General features: G+C 27.1%; 1 protein-coding gene across 2 annotated transcripts in view; it reads right to left on the reverse strand.

Annotated features, from left to right (window-relative positions):
• LOC100213767 (cilia- and flagella-associated protein 184) overlaps window positions 1–27416 on the reverse strand; it is a 69692-nt gene that overhangs the window by 12454 nt on the left and 29822 nt on the right. For both annotated transcript variants that reach the window (XM_065803665.1, XM_065803664.1), the window contains exons 5-10: window positions 17451–17520; window positions 17253–17367; window positions 17042–17120; window positions 16521–16574; window positions 12647–12712; window positions 12127–12219 (exon numbers count right to left, since the gene is read on the reverse strand). In XM_065803665.1, the coding sequence (XP_065659737.1) occupies window positions 12127–12219; window positions 12647–12712; window positions 16521–16574; window positions 17042–17120; window positions 17253–17367; window positions 17451–17520 (477 nt within the window). The remainder of the gene's footprint in view (window positions 1–12126; window positions 12220–12646; window positions 12713–16520; window positions 16575–17041; window positions 17121–17252; window positions 17368–17450; window positions 17521–27416) is intronic.

Below are 27416 nucleotides of genomic sequence, written 5' to 3' on the forward strand. Positions count from 1 at the left end.
GTAACATTGACACTAGTTCATTTTAATACATTTCAGAAATATGTCATTGTAGACAAAAATGAGGCTCTAAAAGGCCTAGAAAGCAAGTCCGGGTGACCACTTTCCATCATCAGTTTGCAAAAAAAATTTAACTGTATACTTTTCTTATTGAACCTCACTAAATAAGAAAGTGTGTGATATCAAGTTCAAAGAAAAAAATTTTTTGCCACCTTAATATATATATATATATATATATATATATATATATATATATATATATATATATATATATATATATATATATATATATATATATATATATATATATATATATATATATATATATATATATATATATATATATATATATATATATATATATATATATATATATATATATATATATATATAGTATTGGACAAAACATTTGCAACCAACATCGAACAATGCTAAAAAGTGTTCCTAATTTTACATGTCTTAAAAACGAAACAAACTATACTACCACAGAAAACAGTTCAGGAGTCTGGAGTCATAGCATGCCATGACGTGAGCAATCAGCTGACAGGTGACAGCACACAGGCAGAATTTCGTTGACAAGTGCCATTTTGCAGCGGACAAAACAAGTGCAACTTTTTTGGTTTGTTTCATTTTCTTAAGTCTGGTCCGTGTCAACGTCACGGAAGTTTTTTAATAATTAAAAGAAGTATCCAGAAGTTTCCAGAAGTTTCCAGAAGTTTGCAGAAGCATGCAGAAGCTTCCAGAAGTTTCCAGAAGAAGCATTTGGAAGCATCCAGTAGCATCCATAAATATCCAGAAACATTCAGAAGCATCCAGTCGCATCCAGAAGCATCCAGAAGCATCGAAAAGAAGCATCTAGAATCTTCCAGAACAGGTTCACACAGGTTCATTTTACTATTATTAATTACTATTTACTCATTTTACATGTAAATTGACATGTAATTCAGTCAGTATATGGAAGCCAATCAGTCAGCATTATCAAGACAGTTTATCGAAGTGAGTTATATCAAAGTGTTTTATCAAAGAACATCAATACAAGAAGTGAAATACAACAAGTGTTTTATTACATCAATACAGTCCACATCCAACCAAGACGTTGTGTTCCACAGAGCATTATTGTATCATCACAACGTAAATGTAACACGGTAAGCCTTGAGAAGCGTGATTATTCATTTTTATTATTTTTATGACTTCAAGTGCAAAAATGGCTCTCTCTCGACAATCTTGGATTGGAACTAAGAAAGAAAATTATTGGCGATTACGTAAGTGGAATGTCACAAAAAAGTATTTGTGATAAATATCGCGTGAAAAAATGGACCGTATCAAGACTATGTTCCAAATATCGTTCTACGGGGAAGTTGGCAGCAGATAACAAAGGTAAAAGACCGCGTTCCACCACTTCTAGTGAGGATTCTATGATCATCAGATCAGTCAAGAAAGATTCCTGGATATCATCAGTCGAGATACAAAAGCAATTAGAGCTGCCTGGATCGGACCGAACAATCAGACGACGTGCTGTTGAAGCTGGATTGTTTTCTCGATCATCGTGGAGGCAATGTAATGGTCTGGGGGTGTTTTTTTGCTAACGGTCTAGGTCCAATACATCGAAACGATGGAACAATGGACCGTTTCATGTATAAAAATATCCTGAAAGATGTTATGTTACCTCATGCTGAATGGAATATGCCAATAAAATGGGTTTTGCAGCAAGACAACGATCCGAAACACACTGCAAAAGTAGTCAAGCAGTGGTTTCAAGACAACCACCTATCGGTGATGGATTGGCCGCCTCAATCTCCGGATCTCAACCCTATCGAGAACCTGTGGGAGATCGTCAACCGCAGAATTAATCGTGAAGGTGTTAGTAATAAGGATCAACTGTTTGAACAAATCCAAAAGGCCTAGGCAGCGATTCCACAAAGTTTCATTGATCACCTGATCGAATCTATGCCTCAAAGATGCAAGGCTGTGATCAACAACAAAAGATTCGCCACAAAATATTGATAGCAAAATACAACTTGGTCAACATTTTGCCGAGTTGCACTTTTTTTGTCCAGAAGAAAATCAACTTTTTTTAATACTTTTGATTAATTTATTAATTTTCGTGTACAAATAATGAACTTTGTGATGAATAAAACTTGAAGAACTTTGTCTCTAAACAGTTACATAGTTATTTCTTTAAATTGAAAAAATGCAGAACTTTTATATAGAGAAACTAAATTAGCATTATTTGGTTGCACTTGTTTTGTCCGATACTGTATGTATATATATATATATATATATATATATATATATATATATATATATATATATATATATATATATATATATATATGTATTCTACCTATTTGTCAGTCAATGTATGTAAACAGTAAAAAAGTAAAGATAAAAACATTCAGAATGTTATTTTTTTAATTAAAAAAATAAACAAAATATTTTAGTCTATTAAGTTGCGTTTTTGTGGTTTTTTAAAAAGTGATGAAATTTAATTAGTTTCCTCAATTAAATTAAACTTATAACTCAATTAAATTAAATTAAATTTTTAATTTCAAGATAATAAAGATAAATATTATTGTTAATAGTTTCTGAAAGAGTCTATCAGAGTTCAAAAATTATATCTTAAGATTCTGCTTTGCAGCAATAACAATGAGAAGTATTGTTGCTTATTGAGAACCACAAGCAGTAGATAAATACCATGTTTAACAAATGGCTTACAAGCACTAGTCAAATATGAAAACTTAATGAGAGATCAAATACATTATTATATGGAACACATAGACCATGAAGTGAGTCTTTTTTGCAGAAGTTACACAATCTTCAAATTTTAAATGGACTAATAAGCTAAACTTTCATTAAGTTAAACTTTCTAAGAATGAGGTAAGCTTCTAAGAATGAGGTAAGCTTCTAAGAATGAGGTAAGCTTCTAAGAATGAGGTAAGCTTCAGCATGTATAAGATGTAGTTGTTTAGAATGTCTTTCATGCCATATTGTTTAGAATGTCTTTCATGCCATATTGTTTAGAATGTCTTTCATGCCATATTGTTTAGAATGTCTTTCATGCCATATTGTTTAGAATGTCTTTCATGCCATATTGTTTAGAATGTCTTTCATGCCATATTGTTTGATATCAAATCTCCCAAGTATTTATACTGTGTTGTATACCTTAGAGTCATGTTGGATAATATAAAACAAGAGAACATTATTTTTTAGAACATTATTTTTGGATATTATTGATTAAAATTATATCATATTTCAGAGCATGACTAGAGAGCATAAGTAAATTTTGGAGTAGGGTGCACATAATAATATTATCAACATATATTCATTATCTTAAATGTTACCTTAAAAAGATGAATTTTTTAGTTAAATACATCAATTACTACTTATAAGAAAACACATAAAAGAAACAATTTTGGTATATCGAATTTATTTTTTTCCCCAACCAACTTATGTCTTTTCAATTAAATTTAAAATACTTTTAATATACAGTAAAATTTAAAAAAAAAATGAAACTTAGTATAAAGTAGATACAAATTCTGAGAATTTTTTATATTGTAGCATGTTTTAATTAAATTTAAATAATTAGTGACTATTATTTAAAAAAAACTCAGCTGCAATTTACCAATTAAACACTATCAGTGTGTTGCAATGCTTAGATGCAATGAAAGAAACAGCATGAAAACTAGTTAGCGGAGCTGGCTAACTAATAAACAAAAACTTAATGATAGGTTAAGAACACCATTTATCTCCACCCATTTTGAAACTAGCCATTTTTACATACAGTTTTATTTTTAACAGTCACTCAAATTCTCTGTTAGTTTAACAAAAAGGATTTTGTAGGATTCACTTTTTTAAAAAGAAAGGTTATAAGAATTTATCTCTGACTTAAAATATATCCCTGCCTTGGAGCTCTTGATAAAGCAATTGTTCTTTATCTAATAGGCTGGCATAAATATAAGCTTTCTTGTCTAGGATAATAAACACTGTATCTTCTTGACACTACTTTTTTTATATGTCCTTCCTTGATAGTGGCTATGAACCTATTCCTGTTAATGCTTAAAAAAATTTAAAATATCAGAGTATTACCAGTATCATGTTGCACATGGAAAGTGTCCCTATTAGTGCTTTTTGTGTGCAATGTCAAGACCACATAAGAAGCCCTTTGTTAAAACTTGGGATTAATTAGCTGGAATAAGACAACTGTACAGCTTAATGCTTAGGATACAATGCACTTTAATTGAGTTTTCTATTAACTTAAAACATGAATTACCACCAAATTATATCAATCCTTTATAAATATTTGTGATCTTTGATGCTACCTTTCATCCATTGAACCTTTCAGAAATTAAAACCAAGGAAAAATTGTTTAGAGTTCCAAGAGGAAAACATGCACTTTAGTTATAGCACCAAAAGTTCATTACTTTTTCAAACACATGCAATAAACATTTAATTCAACTATGATTTATTCCAAGACTATTGCTTATTTTTAAAGATTATTGTAAATATTTTGAGAAATGTAATAAACAAGGTTTTCATTTGATGCGTAATATTCTCATATCATTAATGGTTACTGAGTTATTGAAGAAAATATAAAAATAAATTTTTGACAAACATTTTAACATGGCTTTTTTTGATGTGCCTTCATGTAACAAAAACATATACTCCTGAAAATTTGTGAAAATCTTAAAAAATTAAACATAAAATCCATTGAACCAGATATTTCCAGCCACAAGTACTTTAACAATACTTGTATTGAACTCATGTATGTAACTCATGTAACCACAAGATTAGCCCAAATAAAGTGTGCATTGTGTGCTTTGTGAAAGACAAAACAATTACAGGAATCACTGGACCAATCTATAGAATACTTTGAAATTAATTCAAATATTGTCTTACTGGTTCAAACATTGTCTTACAGGTGTTCTTGTGACAGAAAAGCTAATTGAAAAAGAACCAACAGCTCATTCAGCACCATAAGATCTTTATAATGTAAGAATTTCTATTATTATAAGTCAACCTACATGTAAATGTGTATCTCCTCAGGATCAGGAATAAATCAAATAAAAAAGGGAAATCAGTATCCTCTAAAGCAATATTGTCACCTCTCCTGCAAGTATCTGTATACCTAAAGTTGCAAAAAAACTTGTTTTTTTGGGTCAAAAAAAAAACATGTTTTTTTGCCTTTTTCTTTATTGGCATTTTTTTTGTGTTTTCCTACTTTTTTTAACAATTTCTTAGTTTTTTTTGGCATAAATTTTAGAATTTTTTTATTAAAGTATATTTATAGTATGTGATCATTAAAAGAAAAATTACATGTATAAACACCAATTTAACTTATTCTTAATAAAAAACTAAATTTGCTATAAGTTAGTTATAAATCTAGGCATACTGTAGGGAAATGTTTATTTATCATGTTGTACTTTTTGTCAACTGGAGCTCTCATGTAAATCCAGACTAATCCATATTTTAAAATTATAAACATATCTTGATATTTTTAATTCCTTGATATGTTGACAACATTTTAATGTCACAAACAAAGCATACATCAGCAAGGGTCATGGTTCATAGAACATAAAATATTTCCTTAGAAAAACTTTGTCATAAGTTTTTATGAAGGACTAAAATTTGGATTAACCTGTATTTGCATCAAAATAGGGAGTTGTCTGACTTGACATCATTTTCTCAACATAATTGATAAAAATGAACTATTATAAGACTATTAATACATCGGATTAGTTTCTTTAATGATTAATTCTTGCTCATTATATATAAAAATTATTTTTATCCTATAAAAAGCTTATTATCTTAATTTATATTTTATTAACATATATATATATATATATATATATATATATATATATATATATATATATATATATATATATATATATATATATATATTAGGGTTATGACTTTTTTCAATCTTATGCTCCTATACTGTAGTTTGATGAACTTTTACCTAAAAAGCACAAAACAAACTATTATTTGCATATCTTTTGAGAAAAGTTCACCCCGCCATTGAAAAATCAATTTTGGCATAAAATCGATTTTTCTATGGCGGGGTGAACTTTTTTCAAAAGATATGCAAATAGTAGTTCATTTCGTGCTTTTTAGGTTATAGTTAATTAAACTACAGTACAGGAGCATGGGGTTGAAAAAAGTCAAAACCCTAATATATATATATATATATTTATATATATATATATATATATATATATATATATATATATATATATATATATATATATATATATATATATATATATATATATATACATATATAATACCATGCTAATTTAATATCAGACTTGAATTCAATAAGAAATAAGTAATCTATAAGTAAGATTATTTCTTTCTTTGAGCATTTGTATATTGTGTAGTAATTTAGTCTTACATTGTTTGTTATATTTGTCAAAAAAATATATATCGCTAGTAAGCCCTCATAAAAAAAAGCCCTATATTGTACTTAATTTTAAGGAAAACTTAAAAATTTTGAATTATTTTTATTTACTGAGTTTCCCAGACCACCTTCATCTGATGATTTGTAATTTATTTATTCATAATTTATTTTTTATCTGCATTTTTTTTTTACATCTAGACATTTTCATATAGTATTATATCAGCACACTTTTTCAACATGCTTTGTTGTTCAATGTCAATTTTTAGACAATGTTATGGCAAAAGGGACATTTAACTTTTTCCAATTTGCTAATTTGAATTAAAGGTTTAAATAAATGGGCAACTAAGGTTTTATTTCTGTCTCCTATATGGAGAGTTTAATCATAATTGATTATAAACAAAAAGAACAAAAAGATATCAATCAATAATTTAAAGATATCCTTTCTCTCTATATATATATTTATGTATATACAGATATTTTGGTGCTTTAAAACCCTCTTTAGATAAAAAATCAAAACTCAGTGTTTTTAATGCACTATGGTTATCTTTTGTGTTAATCCTTTTTAAGATGCAGAAAAACTACAGTTTTTTACTGCAGAAAAACTTCAGTTTTTATATCAAAAATAGTTTTTTGATATCTTTTTAAAAAATTTTTTTTTTTGGATTTGTATAAATTTTTTCTTTATTTAACTACAAAGTTGATATATTTTTAAAGAAATTTTTATTAAACAATACTATTATTAGCATGTACTAAATATTGGACAATTAAATATAAATTAGGCTTAAATTAATCACAAAAGATAACCACAGCACACAAAAAACACTGAGTTCTGACTTTTTATCTGAAAAGGGTTAATGGCAACCTAATACATAAATATCTATCTATCTATCTCTCTCTCTATATATACATATTTATATATATATATATTTTTATTTTATTTTTTTATTTTATAAATCTTTATTTAAAATTGAATAGCATTACAAGTAATGAATTGTACAATTTTACTGTCCTTTAATACTAATAGTTTGCTAGGAATACAGGGGAGGAACATATTATTTATGCATTAAAAAGGCAGTAGAGCTTCCAATATTGCTTGGGAGGTAGAGGTCACTGATGCCATCACGAAAGATACAGAGGTATTTTGAATAAAATTTTTTTGGTAAGTAGTAGTTTTAGCGGTGTTAAGAGCATATGGGAATATAGTAGGGTTTCTGCTGTTGGTTTGAGTTAATTTAGTGGTTATAGGATGGTATGGGTCTGCAAGGATCTTTTTGAGTATATTAATACAGATCCTGTCAAGTAACTCTTAAATGTCAAAAATAATATTGAAGCTGCTTAAATTGGTTATATCAATTCCAATAATTTGCAGGGCATTTTTATGAAAATGTTGGATCTCTCTTTTTGCAGCAGCACTGCACAAAGTGAGAATAGGAGCACTATATATCAAGTGGCTAATAGCGTAAGATCAGTAGACTTGTAAAAGGTTTGGCTGAGTGTGTCCAATTGGCTAAAGATGTTTGAGCAGATATGGTACTGATTTTATATTGTTGTGAACTTTTGTCCATTGTTCATCACAATCAATATTCTCATTGAGCATGATTCCAAGGTAATTGTGGCTGCTTACTATTTCAAATTCAGCATTATTGAGTACAATGAATGGTAAAGCTTGAATTTCGGAACATCTGGGAATAATTCTTATAATTTTACATTTCGGGCCATTAAGTTTCATTCCGTTTACCTTAGACCAAAGAGCAACACCATCAACAATGGATTGAGGTAGGTTGGTAGGAACTTTATCATCGCTTATATAGGTCAGTATGTCATCAGCATATTTTTTGAGGATGGTTTTAGGTGGAAGATAGACGTTAATGTCGGAAATAAATAGAATGAACAGGATTGGACCTAGAACACTACCCTGAAGTACACCTGCTTCAATACATTTCCAGTCAGTGGTGTGATCATTTGTTTTAATTCTTTGTTGATGGTTAGATAAGTAAGCTGCAATCCAAGAGGTGAGCCAGCTAGGTAGAATGTTCACTAACTTTAACAGTAACTTGTCATGACTGACAAGATCAAAAGCTTTTTCGAAATCAAAGAATATTGCATAAATTGATTTGTTGTTATCTTTCGCATGACTCCAGTCCTCTATAATTTGAATAATAGCGTCCATCATACTTCGGCCTGGAAGGAAACCGAACTGTTTGTTTGAGACCCATAAGTGCTTGGTGTGATGGACAATGAATATGGTAATAATACGTTCAAAAACTTTACATAATGCGGATGTAATGGCAATTGGTCGATAGTCATTAGACAAGTGTGGGTTAGAAATTTTTAGATTCGGTGTTATGTTTGCTGATTTCTATTGGTCAGGTAGGTAACTGTTTTCTATGAGGTGATTGAATAGGATGCAGAGTGATGAGGCGATTTCAAAGCTAGCAGATTTGAGTAAAAACGGAGAGAGATCATCTGGTCCTGAGGAACCTGGTTTGAGTTTGCTGAGTTGGTTGGCAATGTTATTAAGGGTAAAAATAGGGGTAGTAGGCAGGTTTGCCTCTCGGTTAATGAAGCATGAGAGGCTCGGTTGTTTCTTGCCAGTCCAAACACTTTGAAAATTATCATTTAATTGGTTTGCTAGTGTCTCAGATATAGGTGGTGATTTGACCTTTATCAGCAAGACTGAGTTCACGCCAAAAATCTGTTTTTCCAGTAGTGAAATGCCTGTTATAGATTCTCTTTCTTTTGGTAATTAGTTTACTAATTCGATTTGCAAGTGCTTTCCACTCTTTGTAGTACCTGGAGAAAAAGAGTTGTTGACGCTCTTTTATAAGGCCTCGAATAAGTGGTGTCATCCAAGGCTTAGGGTTAACGAGCGTTGTTGATTTTAGTGGTTGGCAGATGTCTTGGGCAGAGAGTATAGAATGATAAAAGTTGTTGCAAGCAACTTGTAATTCATACGGTGAATCAACTAAGATTTCAATATTGGTAGATCGTATCAGTGCAACAGTGTCAGCAATTCTACCTGATCGGTTAGCAACCTCGTGGGGAACCGGGCAAGTAGATTTATAGAGATTTAGAGGAGGTTGACTAACTACAACAAGGTGATCTGAATTATCAAAACTAGGAAGGGTATTCGACACATAGCGTTTAGGGGCATTATTCAAAATGATGTCAAGAATAGATGTTTTTCTGGTGGGGTGTGTACTGAGATGAATAAGTTGGTGAGAATGACAAACAAAGTCAGTAGGGCAGCCATTTAGATCCCCTGCAAGAAATATTAGTGGTTTGTTGCCGATTGTGCAACGAATTATGGCTGGTTCAATGAGTTGTGCAAGTTGATAAGATGCATTGCGCTGCTCACTTTTAGACCAAACCGGGATATAGGCACATATAACTAGGCAGGAAGAGTATCCTCAGGGGAGTAATTTTGGGTACACACAAGCGATTGTTAGTTTGATTTCTTGTTTAGGCACCAAGTTAAACGAGTAGTCTGTAGTTAATTTTATTTTTTCTATTTTATCTGAGTATTTTTTGTTTATGAATATAACAGTACCACCACCCATGCGATCTTGACATTCAGTGCTTATGCAAGTGTAATTATTATTGATTTGAGAAAGAATAATTTGCTTACCGCTGGGGTTAAGCCAGGTTTCAGTTAAACAGGCAATGTCAATGTTGATATCTATGAGAAATTGATTAAAAATCTCAATTTTGTTACAGAGTGAGCGCATATTAGTGGTACATAAGCGATTGGTGTTGAGATTATTGCTAGTTAGTTGGAGTGGAGCGAGAAGTAAGGGCACCGGGATCTTGATGATTGCTCCATCACGAATGCCCCAGTGAAAGGGTGCTTCAGGGTTTTCATTACGCAGTTTATCATTACGAATGTTGCGGTCTTTGCATAGTTGGTACTCAAGTTTTCTTTCAGCAGGAGACAAGTCAGGACTGACTCTGTATGTCTTGAAATTCTCATGTGTAGCGAGTTTGAGAGAGTTTATCAGAGCTACTTTTTTGTTAGTAATATTCTACAATAATAGGTCGACAATTTGATGCTTTTTTTGTGTTAAGACGCTTGGAGAAACTAACATCATCATTGGTAAGGCCTATAACGTTTAGGATCTCAATGATGCAGGGTAACACTGATGGTGGTGTTTGGGTGACATTTGCTGCGGACACTGGTTCTGGGACACCAAATATTATTATATTCTTTTCACGTTTAGCTGCTTGCTTTAGTTCGACAAGGACTTGACCAATTTGTGGCAATGAGTTTGGCTTGTTTCTGACAATATTACTCCAGGATGGCTGGTGTGGGCTTGATTGGGTGGCTGGTTGAGAGTTGATTTTGGTTTCAATAACTGCAAATTTTTGTTCAAGTTTTTTTTATTTGGTTGGCTTGCAGGTTGATAGTAGCTTTCTGTTCTGAAATAATGTTAATGAGCTCCATTATCTAGATATCGAGATGTGCGATAGACAGTGCTAAGTTTATGTATATATGTATATATATATATATATATATATATATATATATATATATATATATATATATATATATATATAAATATATATATATATATATATATATATATATATATATATATATATATATATATATATATATATATATATATACAAAATTAAGGTTATACAAAATATATATATACAAAAATAAGGTTAGATTATGTCAAAACGCATTAATTTAATTGCGGAAAGTAATTAAATTTAAAAAACCACAAAAAATGCAAATTAAAAGACTAGAATGTTTTTAAAAACATTCTGAACGTTTTTGTTTTATTATTATTTTTTAACTGTAAAACATGCGGGGAGTATTGCTACATCGACTATCTTATAGCCTGAGTCACAACGCAGTTCTGCTACATCGACCATGCAAGAGTATATATATATATATATATATATATATATATACATATAATAGAAAATTCACAACTTTAAGTTTCATGCTATTGCAATCATTAGGTGAAATACAAATATAGTTTTTTCATTAAAAAAATTATATATATATATATATATATATATATATATATGTATATATAACTATATATATAAGCATATATATATATATATATATATATATAGAGAGAGAGAGAGAGAGAGAGAGAGAGAGAGATAAGCATATATCTCTCATATATATATATATATATATATATATATATATATATATATATATATATATATATATATATATATATATAGAGAGAGAGAGAGAGAGAGAGAGAGAAGCATATATCTCTCATATATATATATATATATATATATATATATTTTATATATATATATATATATATATATATATATATATATATATATATATATATATATTTAGAGAGAGAGAGAGAGAGAGAGAGAGAGAGAGAGAGAGAGAGAGAGAGAGAGAGAGAGAAACAAACATTTTTGGATATTTTATATGCTTTTCGACATGAATGATACATTTCCGCCTCTTTCTTATTTATTTGTTTTGAATTTATAAATAAGCAAGAATTGTTTTTTAAAAGTAAAAATTTGTAATTATACTAAAAGGATGCTATTTTTAATAAATTGAAAAAGTAGCATATATTATGAATATGCATAAATAAAATTACAATTAAAAAAATTGTAATAAATTACTAAATAAGTTAATTAAACTTAATTTTTAAAAAAAGGAAGCTGGATGGCATGCAGCAACATCTTACCTCACTTTGAGCACCAATTATAAAAAACAATTATAAAAAATATACTTCATTTCGATCCTCGATTTTTTCATTAAAGGTTTGATTTTCAATTTTGAGTTGTTCAAAGTCTATAAGATGCAATCCTTCACCAAGTTCTTCCTAAAATAAAATATAAATGTGCATTAATAAAACATTTAACAATTTTGACTAAATATGTTCTTAAAAAGTAAAATAATATTTATAATAATTTTATTACAATGTTATAAATATCCTTCACTTTATTCTTCATACAAAAAAAATAATCCACATTTAAATATCAATCAAAAATTTATATAAAATTATTACTTTTATATTGTAAACTGCAAAAAAATACATTAAAATAATTTGAACTAAATATATTTTTAAAAAGTAAAATGATATTTATAAATATTTGGTCACAATATTATAATGCTTTAGAAATATATTTTTAAAAAGTAATATATCTACCTAATTTCTAACACCTAATTCTTCATTCAAAAAAACATTCCACATTTAAATGTTAATCAAAATTTATGTAAAAGTCTTACTATATGAAATTGTAATTTACCTTCTCTCTTAACTGCATTTCATATTTCTTTAGTTGATTCTTTAATTTGATATTTTCAAGTCGACACTGAGTAAAAAAATCAATCTTGTAATTTGCTTATAATACTTGTGTGCACGCAGGCATGCCTGTGCACACGCGTGTGTGTATTTAATTTACTAATATAGATTTTATCTCAAATAAAATCTATATTAGTATGCATGTATAAATACATGAAGATAGGAGAGAGTTGCAAAGCATTGTGTGAGGAAAGAGATTTTTTAATTAAAGAAGCATCATACAGAGTTGTCAATGGAAAATCAAAAAATTATATGAGATTATAAATGTAGTAATTATAAAAAGTTAATTTTTATGCTTTAAATTAAAAAAAGGTAACAAATGCATTAAAAGGCAAAAAAAATTTAATGGCATAGAAACTGATAAAATGATTCCTTCATATACTACAGTGTGTGTATATATATATATATATATATATATATATATATATATATATATATATATATATATATATATACACATTTACAGACTTTTTTTTGCTTATTTAAACCCATACATATTTATTTGAAAAAAAGAAGTAAAAATGAAAAATAATAAAAAAAGGATAATATTAAATAATTATAAAATGATAGCAAATTATTTACTAAAAGCTATTCACAACACTATGGGCTCTCTTTAAACTTTTGATAGGTTTTTCAATAATATCAACCTCTTTAAAAACTTATTGTGTTTTGCATTTTGCATTAATAGTTTTTTCACAATTTTCATATTTATTCAAATTTCTTACCAAAGTTATTAAACTAATTTTTGTTTGCAAGAGTTTAATAGCAGATCTGAACCCAAGTGCTTATTTGTTTCAATTCCCAAAAACGCATCATTAAAAAAAGTAGATAAAAGATTCAAAGTTACTTTTCTTAACATGCCTTTAAAATTTCAGACAAAATTTATATGAAAGAGATAGTAATCATATTTCTTCAGATTAACTTTAAACATTTTTTTAAAGCAAAATGAAATTAATTGATTACAAAATAGTATTCATCAAAAAAAATATCCTTAAAAAAACATTTATTTAACTTTTATAACAGAAATTAGGATGCCACTACATTTGCAATACTCATTATTTGACTTTTGTTATTAATTGTTCCTTTAAATATGTAAAAAATTTATTTTGGAATTACCTAAGGGTAAGCCCCAAAACCATGACACTACCACTGTTTGAATTGTGGGTATTAAAAAGTATATTATACAAAAACCACTATAAGTACACTAAAAAACACAATATACAAAATCCATGACATGTCACTGTTTGCATTGTAAAATTGGTATTACCAAGCACACTATACAAAAACAATATGAAAAATTCTTCTTGATTCTTACTATATATTGAAAACAATTTTAACATACAGTAAGAATCAAAGACTATTTCAACAAAAAATATTAGTTTATTAAAAAAAAAGTATAATAAAAAACGCTTTTATTCTAAGATTGTTTCATAAAAAGCAAAGTAACTTTCAGGCAAAAAACATACCATTAACTTGTCTTTGTTTTTTTCTATGCTTAGACGAATTGGAGCTGTGACAATATGTGAGCTGTGACAAATGAGACACTAGGGACTATTTCTTGCAAATGTGTTTTTGTGCCAACTTGTGATGTCCTTTATTTTTTCAAAATACTTAAACATATTTCTGATGATAGAGTGATAGTACTTGTATGTTATAAAATTTGAATGATATTTTAGCTGCTTAACTAAAAAAAATCTTTTAAAAATTCATAGTCTTTGATAATATTTCAAAGTTAAAAAAATCTGATGATCTCATCTAAAGGATATGGAGTTTGGGATTTCTTTTGACACACAAATTGTTTAATACCATTTTTAATAAATGCTAATTGGGATAAATACTCTATTTGTATCAAAGGTTTTTTCAATTAAGCTATGAGCATTATCCACTTCTTGCACAAGAGAATGACCTTCTTCTAAAAAATTTTGTATAATTGTCTTAACCTAATTTTTTAGTACAAACTAGTTTATTCTAGTATTAACCCTTTTAAAGCAAAAGCCATGAAAATCAATTTTGTGGTACACATAAATCAGCCAAATAATAACTTCTGTTACATTTGGATGTTCTAAAACTAATAACTTTACCAACACTGATATAGTTAGCAGTTCTACCATCAGTATACTCACTCCAAAACAACTGATTTTTACATATCAAAACATAAACAACTTCTCTGAATTCTTTATCACTCTTCTTTTCTTGATAGGAATTTGTCTTAAAAAAATGGTGACACTAAAATTATTTTTTATACTGTTTAAGTTGTTAAATTCCATAATCATTTTATTTTCTTCACAGCAATCACACCATCTTATTTTAATCATGAAAAATCCATATTAAATTTAGTATTAAACACTTCTCTTTACTTATATTGTTTGATACATGAAAACAAATTTATGTGAGTACCAACTTCATCCAATAATGTTTGTGATAATATGTATTTTATATGTTTTCATTTTTAACTTTTATTAAATTGTAGTGAAAGTAATGCACACTTGCTTAAGAAATGCCTAGATTTCTCTAAAAAAGTTTTTATAAATTTTGTAAATAAAGCTCCCATTTTCCAAAAATAGTGATAAGAATACTTTCTTCTGCTATTATCAGAAACAGTTCTAACTACTGTTCATTCCTTTTTGTAAATTTAGCATAAAAAGCATTTTTGCTATTGTCATCTAAACTCCAGAATTGTTTCAATATAAATTTTCTATTTTCCTGTGTAATTCTTAATTCATAAGAAATTATGCAATTTAAGCAATTACTTTCAACATATTATTTTCATTTACTTTCTACATTACATTTACTACAAAATTTACTTTCAACATTTTTCTCTTTAATATTTATCAATATTTATATATTATATATTTATCCCCCTTGAATTTATATAGGATGGTTCATATTCTCTTTTTTTCTTTGTGCAGTTACTTTTATGCATATCAGTATTTCTTGTTCATTTTCAAGTTTTCTTCACTTGTCTTCACTGAAAAAAACAGCATTAATTTGATTTACTTATTTCTTTGCACAGCATTATTTCTTTGCACCTTGATTGTCAAGGTTCGTGTTTGGAGTTAAAGAACTGAGAGAGGGTTGTAACCACAATTAAACTTCTCCACTGCAGTGTTCCTCTTAATCTTAGGGAGATGAATAATATTAAAAAAAAAAAAATTACCAGATCTTTAATAACAAAAATAAAACATTTGAGTTTTTTTTAATAAGATTAATCATTACACAACTATTATTACATTTTAAATAAATTTTTCATTATTTATTTAAAGATAAATATTTTAAAAACAATAATTTTTTAAATAAATAAACAAAATAACAAAGCTACATTATTGAATTACAAGAAAAAACATTTTGTGCAGCTTCCATTATAAAATTATAAAAAGCAAGCTGGTTGATTGACTAGAATCTGTATTTAGATTTGATTGGCTAGAATCTGTATTTAGTAGAACAAATAGCATTAAATAATTATTATTGTTTGGAGATATACAATAATTTGGCTTTCAAATGGCTTTGATTAATTGGCCATTTTGGAGTTGAAATACTTAAGCATAATAAAACAAGTTTAAAAAATTGATAGAACAAAGTTGAGATTCAAAATTGAGAACAAAATAATTTCTAAATTGACATGTACCATGCACAATCTTACATAAATTAACAATTAAAGTATAAAGATTTGATACTATATTATAAATAAGCATTTAAAAAGCACTTGAAAAGCTTTTTTTTTATTATTTTTTTTTTCACTTCACAAAATTTAAAACAAGCTGAACTAAAATAATTTATATCAGTTTTAACTCTAATGCACTTTAGAAAATGTTACCTACAGCAATGACTTCTTGTTCTTTTTTTATTTCTGCAAGGCGGTATATTTCCAAGTCCTTAAATATATGTCAGTTAAAATCTAACTTTTTATTTTTAAAGGGATTAATATCATAAAGATAAAAACTATAAGATTTGTATTTAAAAAATATTAACTTTATTTTTATTTATTATTGATTTATTAAAAATAAGAAGAAATGATTTGTTAATTGTTAAGTCTTCTAGAAATTTTTAAACTTTTTACTTCATTGTTAAATATTTATAATAAATGTTTGCTCTTAAAAAAAAGCTACAACCTAACAAAGCATTTTAAACATAGAAAGAGAGTATATGTTTTATGATGGAAAAGAATTGCAAAAAGAGAACAGCGATGATAAAGTTAGAAAACTAAAGATTGCTATTTATAGTATTTATTACTTTTAATATTTATTATCAAACAAATTATAATAAGAAATAAATATTAGTTTTCTTTATATAACTTCATAACAATTTTTAAATATTGATAATAGATAAGTAATTGTCTCACCGTACTTGCTATCTTTTTACCAGAATGGCTGCTGATAGCATTCTTTCCAATATTGTACTTGAGATCATTAAAAATTTTACTAATGACAACAACTAATTATATTAAATCAATTAAATTAAGCAATCATAATGTTAGTTATATTTCACCCTTTTTAAGTAAATTTAATATTTTTCTTAACATATTTAATTCAAAAAAATTGTGATAGAATTACCTCACTTCATCTACTTCCTTCAACTTTCCTTCCCATCTTGCTTTACACTCTTCAATTTGAGCCTGAATGTTGCTTGCTTGGCGAGCTTCTTCACTTTGCAGCTCTTTGAGATTTGCTATCAAAATTAATAGAAAATAGAAACAGAATTATTAACAAAGAATTACAAGAACAATTTGAAAACATAACAAATATCCTTACAAATGTATTTTATATATCGCTGTTCTTGATCATTTTCATTTCTTTCTATATCAACTATTTGTTCTTCTGTCTGAAAAATGTTATCATATATCAAATGCTTAAAAAAAAATATATTTTTTTTTCCTTTAATGATTTTTTAGTATAAAAATGTTTACTCGTTATGTGTAATCATACTAAATCATTTTTTCTCATCATATACAGCAGTTTAGAAGAAATTGTACTCCACAATACTTCATAAAAATTTGGATCAGTACAGGTTAGTAATAACATTAGGAAAAAAAAACCAGCTCACATAACAGATTACCAATTTTATCAAAATGAATTTGCCATATATTACCTTACATAGTAAGGTAATATATGGCAAAGTAATGCAGATGTGACAATATTTACATAACATACTCAAAATTTTTCAAATTATTTAAACTTGTTTCAACTCATTTAGAAATTAAGATCTCAAAGTTAAAATTAGACAAAGAATATGCAAAAGATTATGTTTAGAAAATTGACTCTGCAGTCACTGTCACCTATAATCAATTATGGCTGTCTGCTATTGCTGTCACTTACTATTAACTATCGCTGTCTGCAGTTTTCTGTAGATAACAAGAAGAGTTTAAACTTATAAGTAGCTAATTATGATAATTATTATAACTCTGATAATAAAGCAAAAAAAAAAAATTGCTGTTTCTAAGAGAATTGATCTTTAAAACAAAAATTAAACTAATTAAGCAGTTTAACTGAAATTAAACGCAAAAGCATTTATAGCTAAAAAAAGAATAAAGTTTTTGGCCAAAACAACTTTGTTTTTTCTTTTTTTCTTATTAAATAACTATTTTTCTTGAATACTAAAATAATTTTTAAAAGTTTTTATTAGGCAATACTGATTAAAAGTTTTCATTTTTTCTATTCACGTTTTCAAAACGTCAATAACTTATTTATAAATAAAAAAACAAACTACTATTATATTTTTTTTAAATAAAGCCTTTATCTTTTAATAAAAATATATCATTTTTTATATGAAAAAACACCACCATCTGCAATTGATGTCAATTTTGCTCTGACGCCTTTCATATGCGACTGTAAACAGTTTAAATCAATTTCTTGTAGTTTTAGTTTAATGCGATCAATCAAAACTTGCTCTGTTGAAGCTTGCCAATCTCCCTCGTAAACCTTCTGTGCCAAATGTCCCTAAAAATGTTCAATTGGTCGTGCTTGAGGCACGTTTGGGGGATTGGATTCTTTATCAACGTAATAGACATATTGGTCCATTCAATTTAGAGAATCTTTAGAATAATGAGAACTTGCTAAATCTGGCCAAAATAAATAGTTAAAGTCTCCATGATACTTGTGAATAAATGGAAGAAGTCGTTTTCCTAAACATTCATTAATATAGATTGATGAATTGATCGCTACAGCATTGGAAGTGCGAAACAATGGCTCGGACATACCACGGTCAGATATGGCTATCCACATTAATAATTTTTTTGGAAATTTCTCTTTTCCTATAAAATAAACACTTTCTGGACATGTCTTTTTGTTGTTTGTGTAGTATCCAGAATTTCCAGGCATGTTGTCCCCTGCAAAACAAAAGTATTTGTCGTCATCGATGACTAAAAGCAATTTTGTGTTATAGAGTTGGTAAACTAGTTTCATGCTTCTTTTCTTTGCCTTTATTTGTTGTTCTACAGTGTATTTTGGAGTCTTTTTACGTTTTCTATATTTAATATTCATTTTTTTTAACTGACGACCAATTGTCGATTGATTTACACCGAATTTAATACCTATTTTTTTCTGACTGACCCCTTTTCGATTGTTGACAAGTCTCGTTAATTCCGCTTTCTTTTCTCTAATCCTTGATGTCAGTTGACCAGGGTGATTTATATCAGAAAACGATTGAACAGTTTCAAGTTTTTTTAGGTTATCATATATTGTACTTCGAGCAAACCCTTCCTTTTCAAAATGATTTACGATTTTTTTTTTATATTAGGTTTATTTACAAAAAACATTTTTAGTCGCTTTCGAAAAGATTCTCGTTCAGCTGCATTTAACCTCATTTTACCACAAAAACTGATTATTATGCTCAAGTAATAATCAGTTTTTGTGATAAAATCAAAGATAAGCCACAAAAACTAATAATTATGCTCAAATAATGAAATTAGGATTTGTCCGATAAATTCCGCATCACCCGTTACTGTATACTTTACCATATATGGTATACTAAAAGTTGGTATGGAGATAAATATGCCTGTTTATTTTTATCATTAAAATATTTGCAGACAAAATTGATAATTTAATAATCAAAAACTTTTAGTCTTATTTAAATGTGTTTGAATACTTCAAATTACAAAAATTAAATATATTTATCTCTCACATTATTTTATTGAAAAACATATTAAATGAGTAATAGCATTTAAATTTTGATAATATTTTCAATAGTATTTAAACAATAGATGTGAGAAGTGCATGGGAATATGAATACTTTTTGATAATATTTTCAATAGTATTTAAACAATAGATGTGAGAAGTGCATGGGAATATGAATACTTTTTGATAATATTTTCAATAGTATTTAAACAATAGATGTGAGAAGTGCATGGGAATATGAATACTTTTTGATAATATTTTCAATAGTATTTAAACAATAGATGTGAGAAGTGCATGGGAATATGAATACTTTTTAATAATATTTTCAATAGTATTTAAACAATAGATGTGAGAAGTGCATGGGAATATGAATACTTTTTGATAATATTTTCAATAGTATTTAAACAATAGATGTGAGAAGTGCATAGGAATATGAATACTTTTTGATAATATTTTCAATAGTATTTAAACAATAGATGTAAGAAGTGCATAGGAATATGAATACTTTTTGATAATATTTTCAATAGTATTTAAACAATAGATGTGAGAAGTGCATGGGAAAATAAATACTTTTTGATAATATTTTCAATAGTATTTAAACAATAGATGTGAGAAGTGCATGGGAATATGAATACTTTTTAATAATATTTTCAATAGTATTTAAACAATAGATGTGAGAAGTGCATGGGAATATGAATACTTTTTGATAATATTTTCAATAGTATTTAAACAATAGATGTGAGAAGTGCATGGGAATATGAATACTTTTTGATAATATTTTCAATAGTATTTAAACAATAGATGTGAGAAGTGCATGGGAATATGAATACTTTTTGATAATATTTTCAATAGCATTTAAATAATAGGTGTGAGAAGTGTATGGGAATAAAAACACTTTTTGATTTTACACTCTTGATTGTGCATTTTTTTTGAAAATTTTAGTTTATATGTTAGATTATAATAATGACATTAATGTAATATCAGGTGTTTGTTTTTTGATGAGTTTATGCTGTTTATAAATGCTCTTCAATTGTAAAACTTTTCTGTAAAATTATATTGATTGATAGCAAGGTAACTATTCAATTATTTATCAAAAATCTATTGATAGACTAACTTAAGATTTTATGATTAAACAAGAATATTATGTTACTATATAACAGTATATATTAATTACAAAATCTCATATAAAACTAAATGATCATACCCATACCTCACAATTTCCCCCCCCCCCCCCACCCTCCTTAAAACTATGAAAAACCTTTGCAGAAAGTTTTTCTTAGTTTAGCCACAATACAGCGAGCAGATATGCAGATATTGAGTGTAAATATTCTAAATGTTTTCATAACTACAATTTTTTTTTCACATTAATTTAAGCCTTATGACTATTTATAATTTAAATAATCGCTTATAATTAATGCTTAATTTAACCCTGCTGTTACTCATTCGTGCGCGTTTGACACAGAGTTTTTAGCATGCTTAGCCTTGTAATATTTGTCTTTATATTTTTGACCACGCAATTTTGAAATCTTTATAGTCTGTTAATATCTGCAGATCAAAAACTTTGCTTCATCACCTTAATCAGTAATAAGATTGAAAACTTTTTGATTTAATGACTTAATAATTAAAGGATAAACCTTATGTTATTTTTAAATTGGTCTAGTAACTTTTAAAGTCAGGTTTAATTAATTTAATTAATTCATGCATTTTAATAATAACACAATTTAAGTCCTTTGTCAATTGTATTTAAAGTATATTAATCTGTAATTTTTATTTTTTTAAATTATAAGAAGATGATGATTCTAGAAGACGATGCCCTTTTCCAAAACTCTCTCACAGTCAACTCTATCTTGCATGTTCAAGAACAAGATAATTTAATACCTTATTTTAAAGAAATTAAGGAAAATCTGTTTCTTTTTATAATATTAAAAACCAGGTCATTAGATTTTTTTTTTTTAAATTGTTAAACATTTATTATGAGGTATGTTATTAAAAAAAGATTACAAAAATAAGGTTGTATTTGTAAATGTTTCTAACTAATATATTTTTCCTAATTTATATATTTAATTATATTTATGTGTTAACTATTATGTGTTTATATGTGTTATTTATTATGTGTTATTTATTATGTGTTTATATGTGTTATAGATATATGTGTTATGTGTCATGTGTAATTATGTGTTTATATGAGTTTAATTATGTCTTTATATGTGTTTAATTATGTCTTTATATGTGCTTTATTATTATCTTTTAAATATGAAGTGTTTCTATGTTTGTGATGTGTTATAATGTGTATTGTGATGAGTAATAATGTTATGTGTTTAGTTTGTAAGTGGTTATTATGTTGTTTGCATGGTTTCAAGTTGTTGTAACTTTGCTTAGTTTAAGCAAGAGTGTAGACCTTGCTAACCAAGTAGTGTACTTTGCTATAATGTGACTTGGCTTTGTTGAGAGCAAGAGTGTTGTCCGTGCCAGTAAAGTGGTATACTGTCATGACGAAACACATAAATTAAAACTGTTTGTATTTAGTGCAATCATAAATTGCGTTGAAAAATAATGTTGAAAGCATGTGTTTGAAAGAAATGTTGAAAATACTTCTGAGTAAATTGAAATTTTATTCTAACAATATGACCATAAATACTACTAACACGTTTATGACATGATAAGAAAAGAGAAGATATAAGTGGGTGGTGCCAATTAATGACTTCAATTCCTCATACTATTTTAAACTTGTATCGTAACACTCTTAATTCTCTTCTCTGTCTTATGAGATATATAGTTTTTTAACATCTATAATTTTTTTAATATTTATAATTTTAAGTAAATTTTATTGAAAAGATATATACTTCATTAAATATTTACATACTGTTACTTTTTAAGTAAATTTCGTCCAAAAGATATATACTCTGTTCCTTTTCATTAACAATTTGTACTTTGCTAATTTAAAAAAAAAATTGTTTAAAAGATATATACTCTGTTCTTTGCTAACAATTTATGCTTTTGATGATAAATAAATTTTGTTAAAAAATGGGATTCCTTTTTATTATTAGTTCTTCCCCGTTTAAACATTTAAGAGGTTCTATTTCCTTAATTAAATATGTTTAACTTTAGTTTATTGTTTTTTTCATAAAGGTAAGTATACAAACTGATATAACATAAGTTTTAGTAACTTTCATTAAATTTTTAGGACATTTTGTATAGACAATGTTTTCTCCATAATAATATTTTAATGTTTATGTATATATGTATATATAAATATATATATATATATATATATATATATATATATATATATATATATATATATATATATATATATATATATATATATATATATACAGGGCTTGTGATGAAGTGAGCGCGATCGCGCACCGCTCGTAAAATGCGACCGTAAACGGTATTTTCAAACGTTCTAGGCGCGATAAACAACGCGCATTCAGCTTATAACGTGCGTATAAAATAATGTTCGTCCAATAGTTCGGGACTATTTTTTTATTTTCATAAAATATTTAAAAAAGATTTTTTATTAAAGATATTCTGTTATCAAAGCACTGATATAAAATATAAAAAGCACAACATCGTTCTCTTTTGCACTAACGTAATGAATGAGCAGTTTAAAGTCGTTATAATCGCTAATTTCAATAATGGAATGTGCACATGGAAACACAATGTGAATACAAAAATGCGCAAATAAAATAAGAATAGAAAATTAGAAAACCATTATAAGAAAATTGAAACTGCAGAGTATTTTTAATCTTGTGAAAATATCAAGTAAGATTTATTTGATTTACTGTTTGTAATATTCGACACACCGTTTATAATAAAAATAAATATTAATAATAGAGTAATTTTTAAAATTAGTTTTTGTTCATAGTATAGGTTTTTTATTAACTATTATTTATTGCAACTCAAATTTAAAACGATTCTGTTGTTTAGAATGTTCGCAATTAAGGACATTCGAAAAAGGAAACAAAGTAATGACGTCAATATTTATTAAATGGAAAGTTATAATTCTTATTTATTATTATTTCAAATTATTCTTGTGTTATTTTTTTAAGATAAAAAAACGTAATTTAAAAAAGAAATTTTAGAAAAAAATTAAATAATTAATTTGAATAAAAAATATCAAGAAATATAAAAACCATTAACCGTTAATTAAGTTTACTGCGTAACATCTTAAAATACATATATCAAAACAACGAAGCAAAACTAATTCACTAAATTATACTTCATTACTTAAATCAATAAGAAGTTGCGTTTTTGTTTGATATTACTTTTTATAACATAAATAGTTAAAAATAAAATCGCGATCTGACAATATACAAGAAGTTTGGAAGTATAAAAATCTACTTCGTTGAAGTAGTTTTATGAGTGTGATACTAATTCAAACATTTTTTGACGAAAGAATTATGTAACAAATAAAAAAAGAAATAAAAAAAGCTTTTTATGAGCATCGCCTTCAGCAATTTTCATGGTCGCGCTCGCCGACGTTATCTCGAGCGCACATAATCACGCTCGATGAAAACATATTCTAATTTTACGAGTGCGATATAACACGCTTGACGATTTTCTTCATGACAAGCCCTGTATATATATATATATATATATATATATATATATATATATATATATATATATAATATATATATATATATATATATATATATATATATATATATATATATATACATACATACATACATACATATATACATATATACATATATACATATATACATATATACATAAATGCATATATACATATATACATACATATATATATATATATATATATATATATATATATATATATATATATATATATATATATATATATATTCTAAAGAAAAAAGGTCAATAATACAATGCAGAAAAATTAAAATAAATGTATGTATATATATATATATACATACATTTATTTTAATTTTTCTAGAATATTAAATATATAAAAAAATTAAAATAGTTCAAGAAGTTTCAATATTTCCAAGATTTTTTCACTTGAATATATGATTGTTTATAGAGGTTTTCTGTTATTAGTTTTGTATTTAGTTATTTATTGCAAATCTTGCATTAAATGCATTTCAAAGAAAGGGATTTTATGATGGAGGATTACATTTCACCATTCACTGCAAGCGCTACTTGCTGAGCAGATAGACCTTATAATTTTTTTCAATTTGATTTGTTTATGAGTTTTTATATGTAAAAATTTTATAATTTTTTAAATTACTTTTTATTGTTTTTTTGATTAAATACTAATAACATTTTATCAATAATTAATAATAACTACCTTAAATATATAACATTACTCAGTTAAAAAGATTATACCAATTTATTTATAACTTTAGTTTAAGTTCTTGATTGAAACATTTTTTTTTTACACATTGCTAAAACATTTTAAAACATCTAATTAAAATATGATTAACAGTAGATGCAGAACATAACTAGTTATATTATGTTCTGCATCTACTATTATCATAAGTTATATTATACTCTGTTTTATTTGCTTACACTTTATTTTAGATCGGTTTAATGAAGAAAACTAAAAGTTCAACTTTTATTAAATAAAGCATCATTTTTACACACTCATTTGATGCTTAATAATGTCTGATAATTTGAGAAGTGAAATTATTAGACTTCTTCGAAATGAAAGAAACCAGGCCAGGCGAGATGAATTGAACAGTCGTTGAAATGAAAGATATGCGCTTAGGTGAGCTGAGATAAATCATTGTTGAAATGAAAGAAATAAGCCTAGGCAAGCTGAGATAAATCGTTGTCGAAATAAAAGAGATCAGCCCAGGCAAGCTGAAATAAATTGTAATCAAAATGAAAGAAATCAGGCTAGGTGAGAACTTAATAGGTATATTATCCATTGTATAGCAAGAAATAATATTGCTATAGAGCGTAACTACCTCAGAGAATTAAACCATATTTTTCAGTATTGTGGTGCAAAGAAGTTTTTAAATGAAACTCATTTTTTGTGCTGCCATTCAGGAAAAGTTGTGTTAGCTCCTCTTTCTCCATATCCAACATTGTTGACTGATTTAATGACAGGAAGCCATGTTGATCATGCCGTCAATCAAAATTTTTTTAAACACACAAGGAGTTACTATTCCTCATTATCTTTTGCCTCCATCAGCACAAAAATAGCTTCTTCCTTAAATAATGGCCCTTTCTGTTTTAAGGTCTGTGGGCAAATTTTGCATCGTGTAGGAAATTTTAGGCCTGAAGGTGTTCTGCCCACATATTGTCAGTTATATATCAATGATACTAATGCAGTAGTGTCCTAATACATGAGTTAATTCAATTCTTGCAAACTTTAATTAATCAAAAAAACCCATTTGCTCTAACATTTAAAAATCATGGCAGAAGTACAGGATGAAGAAATCAACCAAGCAGCTTCAGAAGATAGACCAACTTCTGTTGTCAAAATGTCTTTGCTTGAAGCTCATGATAGACAAAGTTGCGATGGCAGTCATAAAGAAATATGGTAGATCAGATCTATTCATTACTTTTACCTGCAATCCAAAATGGAGAGAAATATTAGAAAACTTAAACCCAAGCTAAACTGCTTATGAAAAAACTGATTTAGTTTATCGGGTATCTAAAATAAAATTTAAATCTTTATTAGAGGATATTTTTAAGCATGGAGTCTTAAGCAAAGTTATAAGTCATGTACAAGTTATTGATTTAACAAAATATGGTTTGCCACATATACATATTTTATTGCACTTTGCAAATGCTGATAAGCTAGAAACAGCAAAAGATATTGATAGTTTGATATCAGCAGAAATTCCAAACCCAACTGTTGATCCTGAACATCATGAAATTAAAAAAATCAGGATGATTCATGGACCATATGGAATTTTAAATCCCAATTCTCCCTGCATGAAAGACGGAAAATGCACAAAAAAATTTCCTAAAGAATTTAATCCCCACGCTATAGACATGTTGATAATGGAAGAATTGTTAATATAAAAGGTAATCAAGTTAATAAGGATTGGGTTTTACCTTATAACCCATCTAAAAAATATCAAGCGCACATAAAGGTTGAACCCTGCATGACTATAAAGTCAGTTAATTATTTATATAAGTGCATTTACAAAGGGCATGACTGTGCCAATGAGTTGATAAATGACAAGTTAACTATGATAAAATATACATATTTTTTAAATTGTCATTATGTATCCGCTCCAAAAGCATTGTGGCGAATATTTGAGTGTTCCTTAAGTGATATGTCATATAACATCATTCGACAGGTTCATCTACCAGATAATCAGATGATATATTTTGTAGAAGATGAAGAACAGGCAGCTTTTGATTGTGCAGCACAGTGTGACACTTATCTAACTGCGCGGTTTAAATTAAATGCTGAAAATGAACAAGCCTGCCACCATCCATATGTTGAAATTCCTTACCATCTTGTTTTTGATAACAAACATTGTAAATGGAAAGTTAGGCAAAGAGGTAGCAATAAGATGATTGTAAGAATGTATAATTGAATCTATAACTAATCAGAATGGTAAAACTTTAGCTGATTATAATCTATTTACTTGAGATGAGTTTTCAGATTATGTCCCACAAAATGAGGAGGAAGATGTTCAGGTTTTT

Source organism: Hydra vulgaris, chromosome 08 (assembly GCF_038396675.1).
Source record: "Hydra vulgaris chromosome 08, alternate assembly HydraT2T_AEP".
NCBI classification, from domain to species: domain Eukaryota; kingdom Metazoa; phylum Cnidaria; class Hydrozoa; order Anthoathecata; family Hydridae; genus Hydra; species Hydra vulgaris.